This window comes from Mercenaria mercenaria, chromosome 13 (assembly GCF_021730395.1).
Source record: "Mercenaria mercenaria strain notata chromosome 13, MADL_Memer_1, whole genome shotgun sequence".
In the NCBI taxonomy this organism is placed as follows: Eukaryota; Metazoa; Mollusca; class Bivalvia; order Venerida; family Veneridae; genus Mercenaria; species Mercenaria mercenaria.
The window spans coordinates 30,225,303-30,246,246 of NC_069373.1; the positions used below are offsets into that span (position 1 = coordinate 30,225,303).

A 20,944-nucleotide genomic window follows, 5' to 3' on the forward strand; every position below is an offset into this window, starting at 1 on the left:
TATTTTCGGTACAAATCATAATTTGTTATGTAGATAAAACAGTTTATTATGTACAATCACTAGTTTGTCCGATACATTTCTTAGTTTGTGTTGTGCATTCACCAGTTTGTGCTGTCCAGTTATAGTTCGTTATGTGCATTTCCCAATATTTTCGGTACAAATCAATTTTGTTGTCAAATTTATAGTTCGTCTTGTGCATTTTCCAATATAACTTTCTAAATGTTTAGTCATTATTTCATCTCTCCTTTTCAGCTTCCTGTACAACAATACGTTGAAATACATCATAGACAATGCATTTGTTGCCGTTGCTACAGAATCCATGACGTTCAGAATGTAAGAAAACACTACAAAAACCACTATCCGCCAATTTGACATGTCACCTATGATTCGTGAATATTCAGTGATTGCCATTGCAAAGATATGATCATAACCAAAATCATAATCATAATTAATGAAATAGGCAATAGTCATATTTCAGATTTCTGTTTCAAGGGATATACTTCTACAAGTATAGATGTAATATACATTTCAGGGATGTTTACAACAACCAGCTGGAAGAAATACCATGGGGAGCCTTGTCTAACATATCTGTTATTAATATTAATGAAATGTAAGTAAAGTATATCTTTAAAATTATAGGAAACGTGACTGTAATTAGATAAGTTAATACAGTAAACGTAGACAGTAATTTGGAAACAATATGTAGCAGCAAGTTTTATCAAAGCCCTTATAGCTGTGTATTAAAATATGCAGGAACCTAAAATACCAGCTGTATATACATTGTACTGTAGAAAATAGGTCTGTTAAATATAAAGAAGATGTAAGCGTGTCGTAGATGCTGCTGGCATGCTAGTATATGAGTTTTAGTATTAGTTTATACAATAATTTACTTAAACATAACGAATGGTTCCCTTGCAAAACGTGACAAAGTCTAATTCCACTATATTGTTATCATACATACGACATTTTTTTTTGTAAATAACATATGTACTTTTAATTGTTTGTTTGTTTTAAAATGTGTAAATGAATGAGACTTTAATGAATGATTAAATCTAATGTTGACACTCATCTAGATTGTTCACTTTAATTAATGGCGCAGCAAGTATTTTACTTATAAATAGTTTGCAAAAATATCAATTTACACTTTTTCAGATTTGCAAGTAAAAACAAAATTTCTCAGATTCCGTCTTCCATTGGTCAATTAACAACACTACAAGTACTGTAAGTTTACACTTTCTAACACTTAGCGTTCTACACTCTACTTATACATTGCATTTTACCTTCGCATTACAGTTTTAATAACAATAGAGACATTTGTGTGAATCATATATTTCAAATATCTTATATATTGACGTTGGTCGTAAAAAAATAAGTGGAAAGTTTTACACACACAAAGCGAAAGGTACGAAATTTAGATTGTCTGCAAGAGAGTTTTACTTGAATATGTTTTCTTTTTATTTCTTGTTTGATTACATTAAATACAAAATGTAATACTTCATATTAAAATACTAATGCATTTGATCGATCTAATATGAAGCTAATGTTTTAACAGGGAAGTTCAAAGCAACAACTTAGAGCATGTGAGCAGGAATGTAGCATTATTACCGGAACTTCAAGAAATGTAATTATTAAATCACTTTCTACTTTTTGTTATCTTTAAAGACTACTGAATCCGCCCTGTCCATTGAAATGACTACTACTGAATCCGCCCTGTCTATTGAAAAGACTACTGTTGAATCCACCCTGTCCATTGAAAAGACTACTACTGAATCCACCCTGTCAAAAGACTGCAACTGAATCCACCCTGCCCATTGAAAAAACTACTACTGAATCCGCCTTGTCTGTTGAAGAGACTACTACTGAATCCGCACAAGTCCATCGAAAAGACTACTACTGAATCCGCCCTGTCTGTTGAAAAGACTACTACTGAATCCGCCCTGTCTATTGAAAAGACTACTACTAAATCTGCCTTGTCCGTTGAAAATACTACTACTGAATCCGCCCTGTCCATTGAAAAGACTGCTACTGAATCCGCCCAGTCCTTTGAAAATGTACTCTACTTTGCATTTTTTGCTGCTAAAGAATGTTCTTATAGGCCTAGAGCTGGAAGGTGACCCCCCACCTCTAGGGATTTTTGTAGACCCCATTATTATTGAAGCCCCTTGTATATAGATCATATTTCTGAATTCTGCCATCTGACAAGCGGGTTCTCTATGCGTTACAGGCTGTTATTTACGTTACCTTAACAATCATTTAAGAAATGATAAAACTGGAATGTGGTGATTTATATGGTAGAAACAACCAAAATCATTAGCAAGTGGGTTTAGATATATGCAGAATATGCTGTTTTCAATGTTCCCACTTAGTCTTGCTCTCTAAATCGATCAATTCATTTTGTAATTTACGTTACCATTATGTTTTATAAAAATACTCATGTAAATTGATTCAGTATGTTTAATTGTCAAAAAATATCAGATATGTCTAAAGTATAGTATTTTCAGATGCACATTACATTAGTTTTTAAGAATTTATCGTTCAACAGTTTTAAGAACGAGTATGTTACCATTATTATATTCGTTACTAAAATTCACGATATAATATTTTCATTTCTTAGTCAACAGATTGTTGATGTAATACTTATAATGATGTTCAAACTTAGATAATGCGAGTATCTTATCAAGTTCGAACTAGTTTGATATAGAAATGCATATAGCACAACACTGACATTGTAACCTACGTTACGATACGTTACTGAATGTGTATTTTAGTAACTGAAAAATACACACAACCGCTTATCTGTTTAACCAAATAAATTCACATAAATCAAAATTGAGAAACAATAAAGTTGCGGGGTTCAGTCACCTAAGTCGTCATAATCACTGTCTGTTTCGTATATGGTGTCAATGATATTGGTAACCTCTACTTCTTCATAGTCATCATAAGAGTCATCAAAGTCACATGTGCTGATGTGTCACAAATAATTTCAGCTAGTTCTTGTAGCACAATATTATCGGAACACTAGTCGTATTCCAACAAACTTTCTGATCCATATTTCTATCCACTTTTATCTACTTTTGGTAGCATTGGGTAAATTGATAGTTCACACGTGTTATGTGCATTTTAAATGACAATTGGCACAGTGGAAATAGACTCATGTCCATACCATTATATGTACTCTGGACATTTCCAGCACGTACTTGATACTTTGCAAGAAACATGTCATGTATGTTTGTTGATGTTATTGTATTCTTTAATACATAGATTGCACAGACAATATTTTCGATGCCGTTAAAGAGGACATCAGATCATTGATGTGTATGAACTACTACTGCTAATGTTACAACATACACCTGGTTTTTCTCTACTAATTTGAGCGGTGTTACTTTCCCTGTGCAAACAAAAACACTGGTTGTGTCAACCAGTCAGACAGTGTATTGCAGGCAAAATTGAGCAGATTCTTTCCCCTTTGCTTATAAAGATGTTGTGAGCATTTAAATGGCATCTCTTATTGCCTGTTCCAATGTAAAATAAAACAGTATTTTGTGTTTTTGAAGATATCACCAACAACACAAACGCGTTGGTATCTGGGGATCTAACTTTGATTTTCGCCTTTCGTGTAGTGCTAGTAGTACTGAAATCTATGCAATGAATATTATTCTTGTGTCTGTTACTTCCTTTGTATAGAAACAGTTGTATATAAGGGCGAGCTTGAACTTTGTTCCCATCTTCACTTGTGAGTAAATAACACTAATTTCACCATTGACAAACTACAGTTGTATTCTCTTCATTTCTGGTGCATAGGAATCACATTTTCATTGTTCGAAAATTAGATTGATCAACTGTGTTTCGTTTTCACTATTTGACATGAATGCTTTTCAGTCACGTGGTACTTTGGTTTTCACTCCTGACAAGTAAGAATTTTGGAGAAGATCCGCGTCTCCCATGCCTGATATGATTTGATCGGCTGAGGACTGTAAGTGTCAGTTACAAAATAGACACGAGCTGTCTTAGGTACTTGACTGAACACAGCTTCGGCTACGTCTGAAATGTTGTAGGGATGGTTACTAAGCTTTGCAGCAGAGCGTTACAGTCAATCAACAAAACAATGTCATCTTTTTCGGACGGTCTCAGCCTCTACATAGTGAAGTAGTTGTGACTTGTCTGTTTTCATTGGCGTTCCAGTCGCAGAAGCTATAATGGTCAGGTGACAGGTCCTAGAAGAAAAGAAAGTGTCAATACTAGATCAATGTTGTGCTGAACAGCCAAAAGTACCAACTGTTCATACACGTTACGTTCTGCTCTCATATGTAGTATTTTGTTTTGAGAATTGGTTGCATTCCTCTTAACTTCAGCTGTGGCAAATGTTTTAAGTTTTCTTCTCTTAATGGGGTCTTAAAAACTTAAAAAGGAACTGATTTTTCAATCAATCTTCTTTTGATAATCCATCCATTGTCTTTTCACCTATTTCAGTTTCAGTCAGGAGCGACTTCTGCTTTCGCAGGATTATAACAGACGACACATAGTAAATTTCATCTTTGTTAGTTTTTATTTTCAGCCTGGAATGGGTTTGTTAATGATTCTGTAATATCATAACCCTCTTAACTTCTTCTTCATTCATGCCTATCAGGTTATTCTTTTTTATGGTCGGACATGTCTTCGCTATTCATGTCTGCATTCTGAAGTGTTGTTTCAACATATCTGACTCTGTAATAACGGGTCATGCACCAGTTGAAATATGCAGCATAGTTTCTACTGAAACCAAGTATGCCAACCTCAGACTTTGCATGTCTGTTAATTGTCTGCTCTGTAGTAATATCTACAGCATTTCTCAATGCCGGTACAGAAGACCTAGATGCACTAAAATCATTACTTCAGAGTAGCTCTTCTGCATCTATATACCGGTACATTAACCAAAATTGAGCGCTTTTGCCATTTTCACCCTTTCTGATTTCTGATTTGAACTGCTCATGTCTGTTGAAATATTCTTCAGGAGGGTTTTTATTTCAAACACATTTTCTTTGCATGGACTTTCAGTCCGTTTCTGTAATATTAGTGTCTTCTAAAATGCTTTCCTTGCGGGTTTCTGTCTCTTCAAACTTGCATAGAAGCAAACGCTCAAGAGTTTCTATTACAGTCCTGTGTACATTTAGGGTATCGATGGCTGTAGCGTTTACCTGGTAATAATTTATCAAGTTAACCACTAGAACAAATTCCTGATTCTATTTCAAGTTCTGCAAGACCATTTCCCTCCATTAATTTTCCTACTGGCTCCAATATAGGGCAGATTGTGGGAAGACACCCATTCTAACAATTATGTTACCAAGTCCATCTCTAGAACCAAAGAATATGCCTTCTTAGCAACAGCCGAGTCACATGCTACTATAGTATGTTTCTGGCCAACTTCATTACTTGCATCTACTGACGTTTTTAACATATACTGAACTGTAGCATTATCATTGATTGAATATTTCGAAGGTGCCATATATATATGAAGCAAGTTTGAGCACTCACTCTCTGGAAATCATTCACAGTTTGAGCACTCACTCTCTGGAAATCATTTCACACATTTGTAATTTATCTATTTATTTATTGATTTATTTCATTTTATTTTATTTTATTTTCCACTCAATGAAATCAGTTTCATTTCACATGAAAAATGATTTTTTGTTAATCTTGATTGTAAATTCAGTAATTAGTAATTTTCGTTACATAGATTTTTAATTTGTGATGTATTTATATGTTTTAAAATATATAATACATATTTATGGATTTTGTACATGTTACATCTGTTTAAACAAAATATTTTACCATATCCCAAATATTTTTAGACTTTTTTTAAAAACAAATAATCATTATAAATTTGAAACTCATAATTATTGTCAACATTATGTTATTTTATCTTCTTTACTATACATTACCGCTTATTTTTTCGTAATAATTATAAATATTTTACAACCGATATAATTATGTCAAACTCTTATCTGTTATAACCACAACCTCTATTTTCAGCACTTTTGACATAGACACTTCAAATAAAATATAAAATCACATAGTTATATTTTCTATTTTTCGTTACAATTTTTGGTAACGTACATTTGATAACGTAAAACACATGCCTATTAGTGTCAATTTTACCTGCAAAATATATCTTTATATTCCATCTTTATATATTGATATATTGTGTAGCTAGTGAACCATTTATGGCTAACTGTCAGTCAGTATTTTCTATAAAATTATTAATGGTAACGTATAAAGTAGGATGTAACGTATAAAGAACCCGACTGCCAGATGACAGAATTTCTGGAATGATAGCTCATATTATATGCTTTAAGAAAAACATAGCGTAGAAATATCCCTAGAGGGGGGGGGGGGGGGTGGGGGGTTATTGTCAGCTCAAGGTCTATTATAGATTTATCAATTTTTTTACACCAACAGCGTTACATGTCGATTAGCCATTAGAAAAAATTTCTTCGATTAACGGATTTTTTGCTTAGTGCGGTTAGTAGTTCTGCTGTTTTGAGATTATTGGTTCTATTTAATTCTACTTCTAAAATGAGTTCCATTTAAGTTGCCCTTACGAGGATTTCTTAGCCTCTTATTTTTATTGATACAACATATGAATTTATTGCAGACACTTGCAGAACAATGATCTGACTACACTGCATGAAGATATGTTACCATTAATTAACAGGAGTTTTTGGTACGATTATATGTTATATGTTACCACAAATTATTACGAGGTTTTGCTATTTTGGTAGATTTATGCGTTTTAAGTTAAAATTAATTAACAAGAGCTTTTAGCTAGGTTTATATGTAAAATGTTACTATTAATTAACAGGAGTCTTTGCTAGGTTTATATGTAATGTGTTACCATTAATTAACAGGAGTCTTTGTTAGGTTTATAAATCATATGTTACTATTAATTAACAGGAATCTTTGCTAGGTTTATATGTAATATGTTACCATTAATTAACAGGAATCTTTGCTATGTAACCATTAATTAACAGGAATATTTGCTAGGTTTATATGTAACATGTTACTATTAATTAACAGGAATCTTTGCTAGGATTATATGTAACATGTTACCATTTATTAACAGGAATCTATGCTAGGTTTATATGTAACATGCTACTATTGATTAACAGGAGTCTTTGCTAGGTTTATATGTAATGTGTTACAATTAATTAACATGAGTCTTTGCTAGGTTTATAAATCATATGTTACTATTAGTTAACAGGAATCTTTGCTAGGTTTATATGTAATGTGTTACCGTTAATTAGCAGGACTCTTTGCTAGGTTTATATGTAATGTGTTAGCATTAATTAACAGGAATCTTTGCTATGTTAGCATTAATTTACAGGAATATTTGCTAGGTTTAGGTTTATATGTAACATGTTACGATTTATTAACAGGAATCTTTGCTAGGTTTAGGTTTATATGTAACATGTTACCATCTATAAACAGTTATCTTTGCTAGGTTTAGGTTTATATGTAACGTATTACCATTTATTAACAGGAATATTTGCTAGGTTTATATGTAACATGTTACTATTAATTAACAAGAGTCTTTGCTAGGTTTATATATAATGTGTTACCATTAGTTAACAGGAGTCTTTGCTAGGTTTATAAATCGTATGTTACTATTAATTAACAGGAATCTTTGCTAGGTTTTAGTTTATATGTAACGTGTTACCATTTATTAACAGGAATCTGTGCTAGGTATATATGTAACATGTTACTATTAATTAACAGGAGTCTTTGCTAGGTTTGTATGTAATGTGTTACTATTAATTAACAGGAATCTTTGCTATGTTACCATTAATTAACAGGAATCTTTGATAGGTTTAGGTTTATATGTAACATGTTACCATTTATTAACAGGAATCTTTGCTAGGTTTAGGTTTATATGTAACCATTTTTCATTTATTAACAGGAATCTGTGCTAGGTTTATATGTAACATGTTACTATTTATTAACAGTAGTCTTTGCTAGGTTTATATGTAATGTGTTACTATTAATTAATAGGAATCTTTGCTATGTTACCATTAATTAACAGGAATCTTTGATAGGTTTAGGTTTATATGTAACATGTTACCATTTATTAACAGGAATCTTTGCTAGGTTTAGGTTTATATGTAACGTTTTACCATTTATTAACAGGAATCTTTGCTAGGTTTATATGTAACATGTTACTATCAATTAACAGGAGTCTTTGCTAGGTTTATATGTAATGTGTTACCATTAATTAACTGGAGTCTTTACTAGGTTTATAAATCATATGTTACTATTAATTAACAGGAATCTTTGCTAGGTTTATATGTAATGTGTTACCATTAATTAACAGGAATCTTTGCTAGGTTTATATGTAATGTGTTACTATTAATTAACAGGAGTCCTTGCTGTGTTTATATGTTAAATGTTACCAATACTTATCATGAATTTTTGCTAGGTTTATATGTTACCAGTAATTAACATGAGATTGTCGGTAAGTTTATATGTTTAGTCCGTGGTTAAAAAGTTAAATGTAGCCCTAACTATACCGCCTCAGTAGCCTAGTGGTAGAGCGTCCGCTTAGAGTGCGGGAGGTCGTGGGTTCGATCCCCGGCCGCGTCATACCAACGACTTAAAAAAATGGTACTAGTAGTTTCCTCGCTTGGCGCTCAGCACTAAGAGGGTAGTGCTAGGACTGGTCAGCCCGGTGTCAGTATAATGTGACTGGGTGGGGTATCATGTCACGTGTCTACGGCGTGATATTCCAGTGAGGCAGCACTATAAAGTTAGGCATTGTGCTCACTGCTACAAGTAGACACCGTCGTTTATATGACTGAAAAATTGTTGAAAAAGACGTTAAACCCGAACACACACACACACACACATAGCCCTAACTAGTAATGTGCTAAATTGAGGATATTTCATGAGTGTCTCTTAAGACTGAATTTATTTAATTATTTAATGAGTTGAATAATGTTGAGAATTTTATCGATCTAATAAATTCAGTTCAAAAAAGGCAATAATATGATATTCTTTTTATCACATATTAGCTTTTCCTGCTGAAACATCAAACTTTCTTCTTTCTTTACTCATTATAGATTGGGTCAAATCGACAAAGGTCATCTATACTTAAAACGGCGTCAACTATACTTAAACCCAAGTCATGTCATAGTTTATTTCACTTCAACTGCGTCAAGAATATGTTAGGCAAAATGTGTGTGCTAAACGTGTCGGCGATCTTCAATAGTCATTGACCAGAAGAGAGCCTACAATAGTCGTTAACTACACTAGAGCCTACAATTAAGAGCCTACTTGCGTCTAGGCGGATATATACAACATTTGGTCTTCTTGCAAATCCATGAATTGCGCGAGCTTTTCTTTGATGATTAGTATCAATGTGGTTTATATCCTTCTGAATGCAAAAAATGAAATTAACAGTAGCTTCCTGAAAAAGATAAGTTACTTGTTTTCCATCAGAAAAATAAAATAACCTATCAGAACAACAATCTTTTAAACATCTATATAGAACAGCCCAAAAGACCCGGCCACGTTTAATTCTAATTCGCCTTCAGATAAAATACAGTCCTGACTTTTATTTGAATTATTGTTAAATCCGAAAAAAATGGAGTTGTGTCAGTCGAGCTAAAAAATTGAGTTTCAGTTATAAAAAATATTCTTTTTGAAGTTTTTATGTCCAATTTTGAAAGACTGTTTTAAGAACGACGCCATTTTGTTCATTTTTTTTTCGTGAATGACGCCAGATCGCGCGTGCAATCTCGTGGGAAGGGTCATCCTTGATAATATTGTACCAATATTGTTTATACTTTTATAGTTCTTAATTACACATTTGAAGTCATAGGAGTGAAATCAGACCATCATATAATTTGGTATCACACTAGTATTACAACATTCTATCGTTGACGTCGTTTCAAGTAGAGAGCTCTTGTTTACCCAGCGGGAAAAGAGGATAATTAAGGCATAAATGAAACGCTAAAAATCACATTAGCGATTTTATAATTAACAATATCTTCGAAACTTTAGCAGTGGTAGGAAATAAAATGGATCTTACATGTCTCCTTGTGTCAGACAGGTGTTTTCCCATCTAGTGCTCGGTTCCTCATTACCCACTGTCCGATGGTTTGGTAAAACCATGCCATACACAGACAGGCATGTAAGAGAATATTACATTTGTACCTTTCCACATTGAGTTCGTTACACTCGTTGAATAAATTCAGTATAAAATTACAGATGCTCATGTAATATCCTTTATATACTGAATGATGACCCATTCTGTGTAGGAACATAAAGAAAATGAAGCTGGGTGGAAATCCTTGGCGGTGTGACTGTTCTCTGTCCTGGATGATTGAGCTAGTTCAAACGTACACTGTCTGGGAAAATCTTACATGTAATGAACCGAAACACATTCCTATGCAGGAGTTCGATCTTGAGAATTTGACATGTGGAGTGGAGCCACAGAAACGGACAAATTCAGGTCAGTATGTTCCATTTGCAGTATGAAACTAATAATAACATTTTATTAATAAGGTGTATTCGTGGCCATATTACCGTGTACTTGCACATGGTTACGAGGAACATGATTAATAAACCGTTTCTTAGCAAGTTTTTTTTTTGTTCTAATATAATATCCAATCTCTTTACTTAAAGTTAACAATCCAAACTTGATATCTTAAAGCGTATAAATTTTAGTACGTGTTATTGTAGAAAATAGGCCGCTCGAGTCTATACGCATATAGTTTTACGAAATCAGGTAGAAATGAAATTGAATGTATAGGTGTTCTGGAATAGATAAAATTTGTATTGAACCCATGAGTTCACATTGCATATAAACAGTGCATAGTATATTTTGTTCAATGGTGGTACAACCATATAGAACATACTAGTATTATAAATACAGAAGTTGATAATCACCATGAAGTTTCATTAACTGTGTATGATGAGGCAAAGAAATATGTAGCAGAAATATGCCTATACATAATATGCCACAGTTTAAAGCAAATTATACTTTCCCATATAAGATTAATAAGCATGCATACATATAATTTCACGTACTGTGACATGTTCGTCCTATTCTACTAGACCACAGTTTCTTTAATGAATAGTTGAAGTAGAGATCAACTTTAAAGAAAGCAAAAATGTGCCTTTTCATAACTATTAAGCACAGTGTAACATATTACACTGACTTGAGATAAAACTATCTATACGTAAGTTACATTGTTTATCATTTCAGGTAATCTGCCGAAACTGAGAGTGTTGGGGATCAGTTTAGCCTGTGTTCTAGTAACAGGAGCTTGTGTTAGTTTTGTTATTTGGTTGTGGAAAAGAATGGTTAAAAAGAGAAGAAAACCTTTTAAGGTAAATATTTTTTTATAAGCAAGGCGCGACTGTTTAAGACAACCAGAAGTGAAAATAGACTGATGTTTTGTACGAATGTAAGAACGATCAGGCGAAAATGCCGGTCAAGTGTTAAAATCATTATACAGCATTTCACAGCACTATTTGATATATGGCCGCGCCATGGGAAAACCAACATAGTGGGTGTGAGACCAGCATGGATCCGGACCAGCCTGCGCATCCGCGCAGTCTGGCCAGGCTCCATGCTGTTCGCTTTTAAAGCCTATGGGAATTGGAGAAACTGTTAGCGAACAGCATGGATCCTGACCAGACTGCGCGGATGCGCAGGCTGGTCTGGATCCATGCTGGTCGCACACCCACTATGTTGGTTTTCCCATGGCACGGCTCATATGTGTAGAAGCGTCCTGTAGCCAGCAGAGAGAATTGTAAAACACTGCTACGAACGACTTTCTTACTCTACTCTACGCTCGACGTACTAAAAATAAAATAGGCGACTGGTAAAAGTTTTTGAAATGCTCACTATAGATAAGTGTGTGTACGTTTAAAACTTCTTGCTTCAGTTGTTCACGCACAGCTTCAACTTTTAGTGTTAAATAATAGCAACGTTGAAATGATCTGAATCAGACGCTTATTTACGTTAAGTTCCTTTACGTAACATTACATTTAAGCATACTCGTACAAGTGGGAAATATCTTATTGTATATATAGGGAAAATCTTCTAAAGTAGCACTATATAAGCGTATATATCATTGAAATGAATGTAACTGAGATAATGTGTAGCCTAGTCCAGCGGAAAAGTCCCGAAATACGAAATCTGGCACTTACAACGATCTACCTATCCTTTTATAAATTTCATTGAAAACTGAGTCAAATTACTCAGTTTATTATTTAAAGTACGTTCACGTTTAAGGCCGTAAATATGTAAGCTATTCGTAACCAACTCAGTACAAGATGTAGAACAATATCAGTGCATATTTTCTTTCTTATCATTACATTTTCACTTTTTACTCTACAGATGTTAACGAACAGGCATTACTACAGACCACAATCGATGACGGATGTGTCCGGACTGTCTATATCACCTGGTAATATCCATAGCAACCAGTACAAACAAGACAAAAAACAACAACTGGTAAGTGACAGAAATTGTACTATTAATATAAACTGAACAAACAACAACTAATAAGACATCCACTTTAAAATCAACCAAAACACAGTAAACATCATATGACTATTTTCAGTGACTAAGGACACAGTGTATATCTCTCAAAGAAGACCTTTCAAAGAAGTCCTTCAAAATATATCTCCCTCATTCACAAAACAAATAATTCGGCTGTGGATACATATGTACTGAACATGCTTGTTTAATTTTCTCATTCACTTTTGAACTTGATAATAGAAAAGCTATTGTATTACCTGGCCAGAGTTATTGCTTACAATACCTTACTATTTGCACATATCTGTATTTGTTAATATTTTATACCTTTTCAGTCGTTTTGGATTTAGTTAAATAGCAAAAAAGCCCTAGTGACAATGATGAGCGATACACCTTCCAAATAAAGTGTATGTTCCGCTCAATGAACAACACAAAGCACTTTGAATGCAACTTACTTAAAGGTTTCTCAAATCTCTTTTCAAACAAAAAAAAAAAAAAATAAAAAAATAAAAAAAATACCCATTTAAATTGACGATGGCTGTCAGTTGAATTTTCCTTAAATAATATATATTTCCCAAAGATCACAAAGGGGGGTCATATAGTGGATATTTTCATGAACTGAGTTTTAAGGAACGAAAAACTGCAATAATACATAACTTCTCCAATGCTTCACTTGGACTATTACACGGGGAGATATAGCGTCATTGACTATACCAGATTTATATAGCGCCCTTTTCATGGAAAAACACATTCAAAGGCGCTTTACATAGCGCAAAGAAAGCAACTCGGGGCACTAAATTCATCCGCTACTTGTACAGACAGAGAGCGATCTGTCCAGAGGGAGAGAAATCCTTTTAGATACTTGGCTGTCCAACTAACTTAGCCTAGTTATTTGCGGATAGACAGTCTGTTTCTTTAACAAGCCCGGTGTATAGCACCGGGATACGAGAAACCGTCTTTCCTGTGAATAACCAGTACTGACCTCTTATTTTTGTTTTTGTTCGGTTTAACATCGCAGAGACTAGCTTTGATAGTGGAAGACGACCCCAGATGCCTCTCCGTATATTATTTCATCACGGGCGGATACCTGGGTAGAATCACAAACCTTCCATAAGCCAGCTGGATGCTTCGGCCTCACATGAAGAATTCAACACCCTGAGTCAGGCTCGAATCCACATTGGTGAGAGGTTAGTGATTCAAAGTCAGCGACCTTAACCGTTGGGCCGAGGAGGCCCCTACTGGCTTCTTAGTTTGGCGGGTGACACCCAAGAGCATTAGAAATTTCCAGTGTCTGGACCGGTTTTCAAACCAACGACCTCTGCATTGACAGTCAAGCGTGTTACCACTAGACCACCGAGCCACAATGGTATGTACTGTACCTCTAAACGCCGATGTTTTGAAACATGAAAGTTTTCAAAGAAACACAGTTTGTGATACTTACATCTCGGGTACATGTACCAATTTATTTTACTTTTTTTCGACATTTTGCCTTTGCTGTTATTTTCTGACTACACTTTCTTTCAATATCCATTTATCTTCAATTCCCGGCCTTAGTTTCATTGTTGTTGGCTGAAAATTGCACATATGTAAAGTACTGGCAAGCATATTCATACTGTCAATTCTCATTTGCTCCTGTCATTCCAAGTTGTTCAGAAAAGGTATATGCCTTCTATGGGAGAAATCGAGACATGTAATATTTGTATATGGGTAATTATTATAAAACGACAGTGCTAATTGTCAAAAAAAGTAAGTTTTAATTTATCCAATACATAATTCCAAATTTATCCAAAGAAAAAAAAGTAAAAAGAAATACAATGTTCAGAGTACTAAAACTGAAAACTAAAATATCCTTTTTGTTCAGGATGTTGGATTTACGGAACTCACTTTATATGGTAAAGTTAAGCTTATAAAGCTGCTGGGACGCGGGGCATTCGGTGAGGTTTACGAAGGGTTTGAATCTGGATTCAACAATACTGGAAGGAAAGTTGCCATCAAAAGAATAAAAGGTATATTAGAATAATTGTAATGGCATTTGCTCTGCCATTTGCAAAGGCATAGAATACATGCGTATTTTAGGTTCGATTTTGTAATTATTTACATGAACATTTCAATGTTTTAGACATCGTGCCTTTTGTTTTTTACCATTTTGTATCTGCTAGGGATTCACTTGACGTGCATCATTGGAATTTACAATGTGCTGCAGCTTTTAAACATTGTGGATTCGGATACGCCAGTAGCCGATTTTATCTCCCCATGGTGGTTTTGCCCATTAAAGTTCAGAGTGTTGACTACATGTTAACCCTCTATATATTTAGGGTTCCATACATACGCGGTTGCAGAGTTTTGGTTGGAATAGATTTTTTATTGGATTGTAGTCTTTGGTTTTGTATTCATACATGCAATAAATGAAATCAAATGTTTCCTGTATGGATTACTCTATTCGGTGTTGCTTTTAAATTTTGAGATCTACAATAGCATGAAACGAAATTTTAACGTTGTACAAATATGTTGCAAAATACTTGATGTGAATGATTAATGGAACAAGTTGTAAATTTAAGCACCAAAGCTGAAGTATAACATATATTTAAATTCTGAAGCAGCGTTATAAAACTTGTTTTATACATTAAAGACATATACAGTTACGTTCAGTGTCTCTACGATTAATAGAACAATATTTTCTAGCTGAAAAAAGTAAAAGGGTTCCGCAATAGGTAATTAGAGGAAATTCTTTTACAGACAATGCAAGTGCAGAAGAAACAGAAAGTCTGATGAAAGAATGTGAAAATTTACAGAAAGTCGGATCACATCAAAATATAATTGAAGTGTATGGGTCATGTATAATAAATGGTAGGTGGTGTTTTAAACTAGCTTTGGAAAAGCCGTTGATTAGCTTGTAATTACGTCCCGGGCGAACACAAATATTCTCATCTCTGGGTTCGGTATGTCCACAACGCGCCAGGCAAACTTGACTGAAAGAAACACACCACTGATGTGAACAGTCCACCGTACCTGTCAGTTATGTGCTGGAGACCAGACTTGGGAAGTTAACTGACGAAAACACTGCTGATAATGACGTTGAACCGTGCAATATACCAAAGCAAATTAAGGCAGTGCAATAAGAATGTGGCCCTGGTTTAATAAATCCTCTGATACAAAGCAAATGGTGGCTATACTGAGCATGTCCGTACGTTGGTCCATTAGTCAGAACGTCCGTATGCGCACCACATACTCCAAATTTTTGTAAAACTAGCATCAAATACTAAACTCATCAAGACGATGTGCAGGACTTTGGTCAAAGGTCAAGGTCACACTTGGACGTTATAGATAAGATAGATGATTAAGTTTGTGTTCGTTCTATATGTTCTAAATCGCTTCGAAATTTTTCATAGAACTAGCATCAACTATTTACCTCATCAAGATGACGCGCAGAACCTAGGCCATTAGGTCAAGGTCAAATAGCTCAAAAGTGTGTCTACTCCATACTTTCTTTACGACTGGAATGACTTTCATAAAACTAGCGTTAACTAGTTCGTTAACACTAACATGAGTACACAGTCCAGGTCATCAGGCTCATGGTCGAGGCCAAAAGCCATGATCAAAGCATTTTTACCCTGTATCAAAGCGGCGTCTTAGGTTATTGATATGTAATAGCGCTAGTTTAATATGATATTTTAATAACGGTATGTATTTTAACGTGTTTTTTTATTCCTCAGGTTCACGTGCACTTGTAATGGAACTGGCTGAGGATGGAGATTTACGTAACTATTTGAGAACTTATTATGAAGCAAACAGAACAGTGATACAAAACCTAGACAGCTCGGAAGAACGGTCGTATCTTGTAACACAGTGTTCACGACTGTATGTATTCATGTGGCAAATAGCAAAAGGAATGGAATATTTGAGTTCATTGAAGGTAAGATAGTTGAATAAAAATTTGACAAAATATATGTTAAAATAACAATTAAACTGATAAAGAAAATAGATGAATTATCATGTTTATGATAACAAAAGATTGCAATCAAATATGTTATTTTCATATCTATTTTCAGATTTTACATCGTGACCTTGCCGCTAGAAATATTTTGCTTTCTAAAGGACCGATTGCAAAGATATCCGATTTTGGCTTATCACGTGACATTTACGAATCTGACTACTACTTTCAAGAGTCAGCGGTACGTATTTAATGTTAAATAAGAATTATATGAACAGTAGCTGACTATGTTTGGTCAGTAGGCGAGTGTTGAAAGACCCCTCTATAATCCTCGTCACAAACCTATTAACCTAGTATTGCCAGCAACTGTACACATGATTATTTTATAGTGCAATTCAAACATTAAAATACGCTTTTCAGCCAATTTATACGAAAGGAGAAGGTTCACTTTCACCCCCACGCCCCCTCCCCACTCACCCCTAGAAAAGACCTTAAAATGGAAGTCTAAAGTCCAATCGCCAAATGACCTAAATTGTGGCGGTGCGACGTTAAACCCAACAAAAACAAAAATTCCAATATCCCTGTGTTGTTATATTTTCTGGGCTTTGAGATCATGGAGTCCATTCAACATATGTGGTGTAATTGAGTTCCGCTTAAGCCGGTCTGGGGGAGAGGGGGGAGGAGCGGGGCGTGAGAGGTGTTGCACATTTCATTACCTCTCATGAACAGACTCGATCCAACAGAGTCTGCTATTATTCTTCTTGGGCACAGCTGTCGACCACATCCAAAATCTAACCAAAAATACTGTGAAAGAAGCTGGACCTATGAGCAATATATTAGTGTGGTCCTTGACTGTGCTCACTGTCACAGAGTTCAGGTAATTTAGTTGCATTATCTGTTGCGTTATGTACTAGATCTACAGCCGATTAGAAGACCAGAACTGTACTAATCTACCAGCTATTGTATATAAAAAATGGGTATTTGTATCTCTAGATTTAAGTAGTTATTGTTCTCAATCTAAATATTCTTTGTCAAACAAATTTTTATTCAATACACAAACAATTGTTACCTAAATGTCTGAATAAAGATAAATGTCCTAACTAACGTTAAAGTTCATACCGCCTTGATGTTTTTCTGCATCTATGTATTAAATAGGGGAGACTTCCTTACAAATGGATGAGTCCAGAGACTCTCATAAATGGAAAGTATACTACTAAAAGTGATATCTGGTCATATGGAGTTCTTCTCTGGGAGATGGTAACTCTCGGCAGTAGCCCATATCCAGGCATTTTACCCGATATGTTGATATCCATGCATAAGTCAGGATATATAATGCCACAGCCACCTCTTTGTCCCAGTAGTATGTAAGTATATATGTACTTTTACATATTTTATCATTGATACTATGTTTATATTCACTTATTCTTTAGAAAAATATCATCTAAAAAGTATTATGTCAACAGGCTTAAAGGAAATTATAACTAGGAATTCGAATAAAGAAATTAGACTAACGATGGAAGCACAAAAATATTCAAACGTTTTAGTTTTGCTCAGAATATTTTTGCATTAAAAAACTGTTTTTGCATTTGACAAATGTAAATGTAAAACGTTACTTTTTAGTTTGACTTGTATTCATTATCTACTCGAATATAATTGCTCATCAAAGACTTACAGTTTAGAACTTGCAGTGAGGAAAAGGTCGTTTCAGATACAGGAAACATGTTTACATACGGTTGCAACTTTGTTGTTGGTAATATAATTGTGTTATCTTAGACACATGTGCAGCTTCTTGCATGTCTAAAACAAATATTTCTAGTTTCTATAATATATCGATGCCAGCTGATCCTGAGATAATATGCATTGCGTGACAATAGTGAACACATGGATGTGATTGATGAAATGAAATTTAGAAAAGCTATTACAAATTGTCTGATTCTGTCAGAGAGCATAACCTGTTTCTAAAATATTACTGAGTAGTAAAAATATTTTCACGAAGATACGGAAATTTCTTACAGTTATTCAATTATGGTGGAATGTTGGAAGCATACACCAGATCAAAGGCCGGTATTCAAAACACTTGTTAGAGATTTGGATGAAATTATACAGAAAGACACAAAACAGGTACATTACATTACTTTGTTAGTATCTATAATCCAGACAATGCATACATAATTTAATGTAAATACCCTTACTGTCTGATAGTTTACTTAAAATCCGCCGTTCTTAACCTCATAATTTTATACCCCTGGTGTGGAAGACCAGGGAGGCATATAGGGATTGAACTGTCTGTCGTACATCTGTCGGTCTTGTCCATAACTTTCACAGTCCCTTTTTTTATAAGAATAGGTTACTTTGAGTTATTTCTAAGTAGCCTAGCAAATGACTGGTTACCAATTTTGATCAGTATAGCTACTTGTACATAACCTCTACATATATATATGTATGTGTAATTTCACTGTACTGCATTGTGAAGTATTTCATTATGTTGTATGCAGCAATTGTCTGCGTCTACTTTGTCATTTGGAAGTGTTTAATATCTTCTAAAAATGTTCACACAGTAGGAAAGAAAAAGAGATTTTGTATCAGTATTCACAGTAGGACAAATGTTTCCCATCCCTAGAGCCTAGCATCTGTTAAATTTGATGTCTTAATTCCATTCCCGTACTCAAGTGTTACATATACAGGCATGTAAGATCAAGAGAGAGAGAGAGAGCTAACCAAACATAAAATATGTAATATTGTAAAACATCTTCATTGGGCTGTTACAATAAAGAAATGAAAATGTTACTTTAAATATTTTATATGATCCTTAAGATAACTGGGTATAAGTTGCTTTTAAAACCGGTAAATGTGTTATTTATCGCAGTCTAAAGAACAGTTCTGTATCAGAGGTATGCAAGGTAAGATAAGATTGTAATATTTAAACAGAACTGTAATAAAATGAAATGAAAAGTGTCACCTATTTGTGCAAGTTTCCATTAAAAGTAAGTATAAGTATGTTGTTCGTAACTATTAAATCAGGAAGAACATGTTTAATACAGTGTAAAAACTCTCAAAACGAAACGTTATGTGTGACTTAAAACATTAACTTGTCCGATGGTATTGATTCCTAGACATTTTATCTGATAAGTGTTTAAATCTGGACATGTCTGCACAGACTGAAACATTTTGCAATTTATTTTCAGACGTATATAAACTTGTCAAAGGAGTCACCAGGAAAGCTGAGTTCAGTGGATGAAGAGTAGTGAGACATTAAAGAATATGAATACAAATATTTATCATATACAGCAATATTTTTAAACTGTTAGCAGTTTAAGATATTTTGATATATTTCCCCTTGAATGTCAGTTTGTATTTTTAGAAATTATTGTGTTATCATTCAATGTTTGTTTCAAGTTTTATTCTTGACATGTGTTTCCTTTCTTTTTTGAAAACCGTATTTGGAAACTTTAAATTGACGTTGTGTCACTGTGTATTAGCATGTCAGCGCCTCATGTTTGTTCTTATCTCCGCTTTTGCCATGGTTAGTAGATAACCATAACAAAACTACTGTTTAGGCACACCCCTTGCTCAAAGGACTCACAGATATTCAAGAAAATGCTTCATTGCCAGACTATAAATCGTTATGCATTGCCGGATATTTGAAAAGCTTGTTTCAAACAGTAGCTATCAAAAGACAAAATACTGCACGCAAGACATGTGCCCCTACCTTTGTGAAAAATTAAGAAATAATGTATAGAAAAACCGTGTTATACGTCAGCGGAATAATAATTTCACGAGGGCGAAGCCCGAGTGAATTATTCTGCAGACGTATAACCGATTTTGAGTGTAGTAATTTAAGTAAACAAGTTACGTCCATGAAAGAGTGCTACTGTATTTTATTTGCTGTTTTAGATTAAGGGCATATTAGAATCGAAATAGTGTATAGCAAAACCTTGTTTAAACACTATTTATACACTCGGGCGGTAATACGTCGTACATATAATTTCACTCGGGCTGTGCCCTCGTGAAATTATTGAGCCCGAGGTATATCCGCTCATCGTGCATAAATAGTGTTAAAACACTCTTGCTATAACTTATTTCTTAAATATACCGGACGTCATGCAGCAAGTTGACGCCATAACTGACGTCATAATGCTCTCTTAACGGTCCGCGCGTCAACCATTGTTTATCACAGAATATACAGAGCTTGACCTTCTTCTTTGTTTAATTGGCAATCAAATCCAACCATGTTAGAATGTTGTTAATTTCGCACCATTTTAACGGACTTTGTATTTCGCGGCAATGAATCGTTTTATTTTATTTTTCAGATGTTTTTACATCCCAGATTCCATTTACACTATACCTAGAAATATTGCTAAAAATTGTTTGTATAAAATATTACAACATTTTGTTGATATTAAATTATAAATATGATCATAATAATAATAATAATAATAATAATAAATTTTTGTACAATATTTTGTCTTTGTGAATAAAAACATATACTTTCA

General features: G+C 34.2%; 1 protein-coding gene across 1 annotated transcript in view; it reads left to right on the forward strand.

Annotated features, from left to right (window-relative positions):
• The window catches only part of LOC123529699 (fibroblast growth factor receptor-like), a 41,819-nt gene extending 20,875 nt beyond the window's left edge, over positions 1-20,944 (forward strand). The window contains exons 7-21 of the mRNA XM_045310151.2: positions 253-333; positions 533-610; positions 1,153-1,221; positions 1,553-1,621; positions 6,632-6,700; positions 10,290-10,483; positions 11,240-11,364; positions 12,380-12,496; positions 14,382-14,526; positions 15,257-15,367; positions 16,234-16,433; positions 16,570-16,692; positions 17,607-17,815; positions 18,467-18,572; positions 19,637-20,944. Of these exons, the coding sequence (XP_045166086.2) occupies positions 253-333; positions 533-610; positions 1,153-1,221; positions 1,553-1,621; positions 6,632-6,700; positions 10,290-10,483; positions 11,240-11,364; positions 12,380-12,496; positions 14,382-14,526; positions 15,257-15,367; positions 16,234-16,433; positions 16,570-16,692; positions 17,607-17,815; positions 18,467-18,572; positions 19,637-19,696 (1,756 nt within the window). The 3' untranslated portion in view covers positions 19,697-20,944. The remainder of the gene's footprint in view (positions 1-252; positions 334-532; positions 611-1,152; positions 1,222-1,552; positions 1,622-6,631; positions 6,701-10,289; positions 10,484-11,239; positions 11,365-12,379; positions 12,497-14,381; positions 14,527-15,256; positions 15,368-16,233; positions 16,434-16,569; positions 16,693-17,606; positions 17,816-18,466; positions 18,573-19,636) is intronic.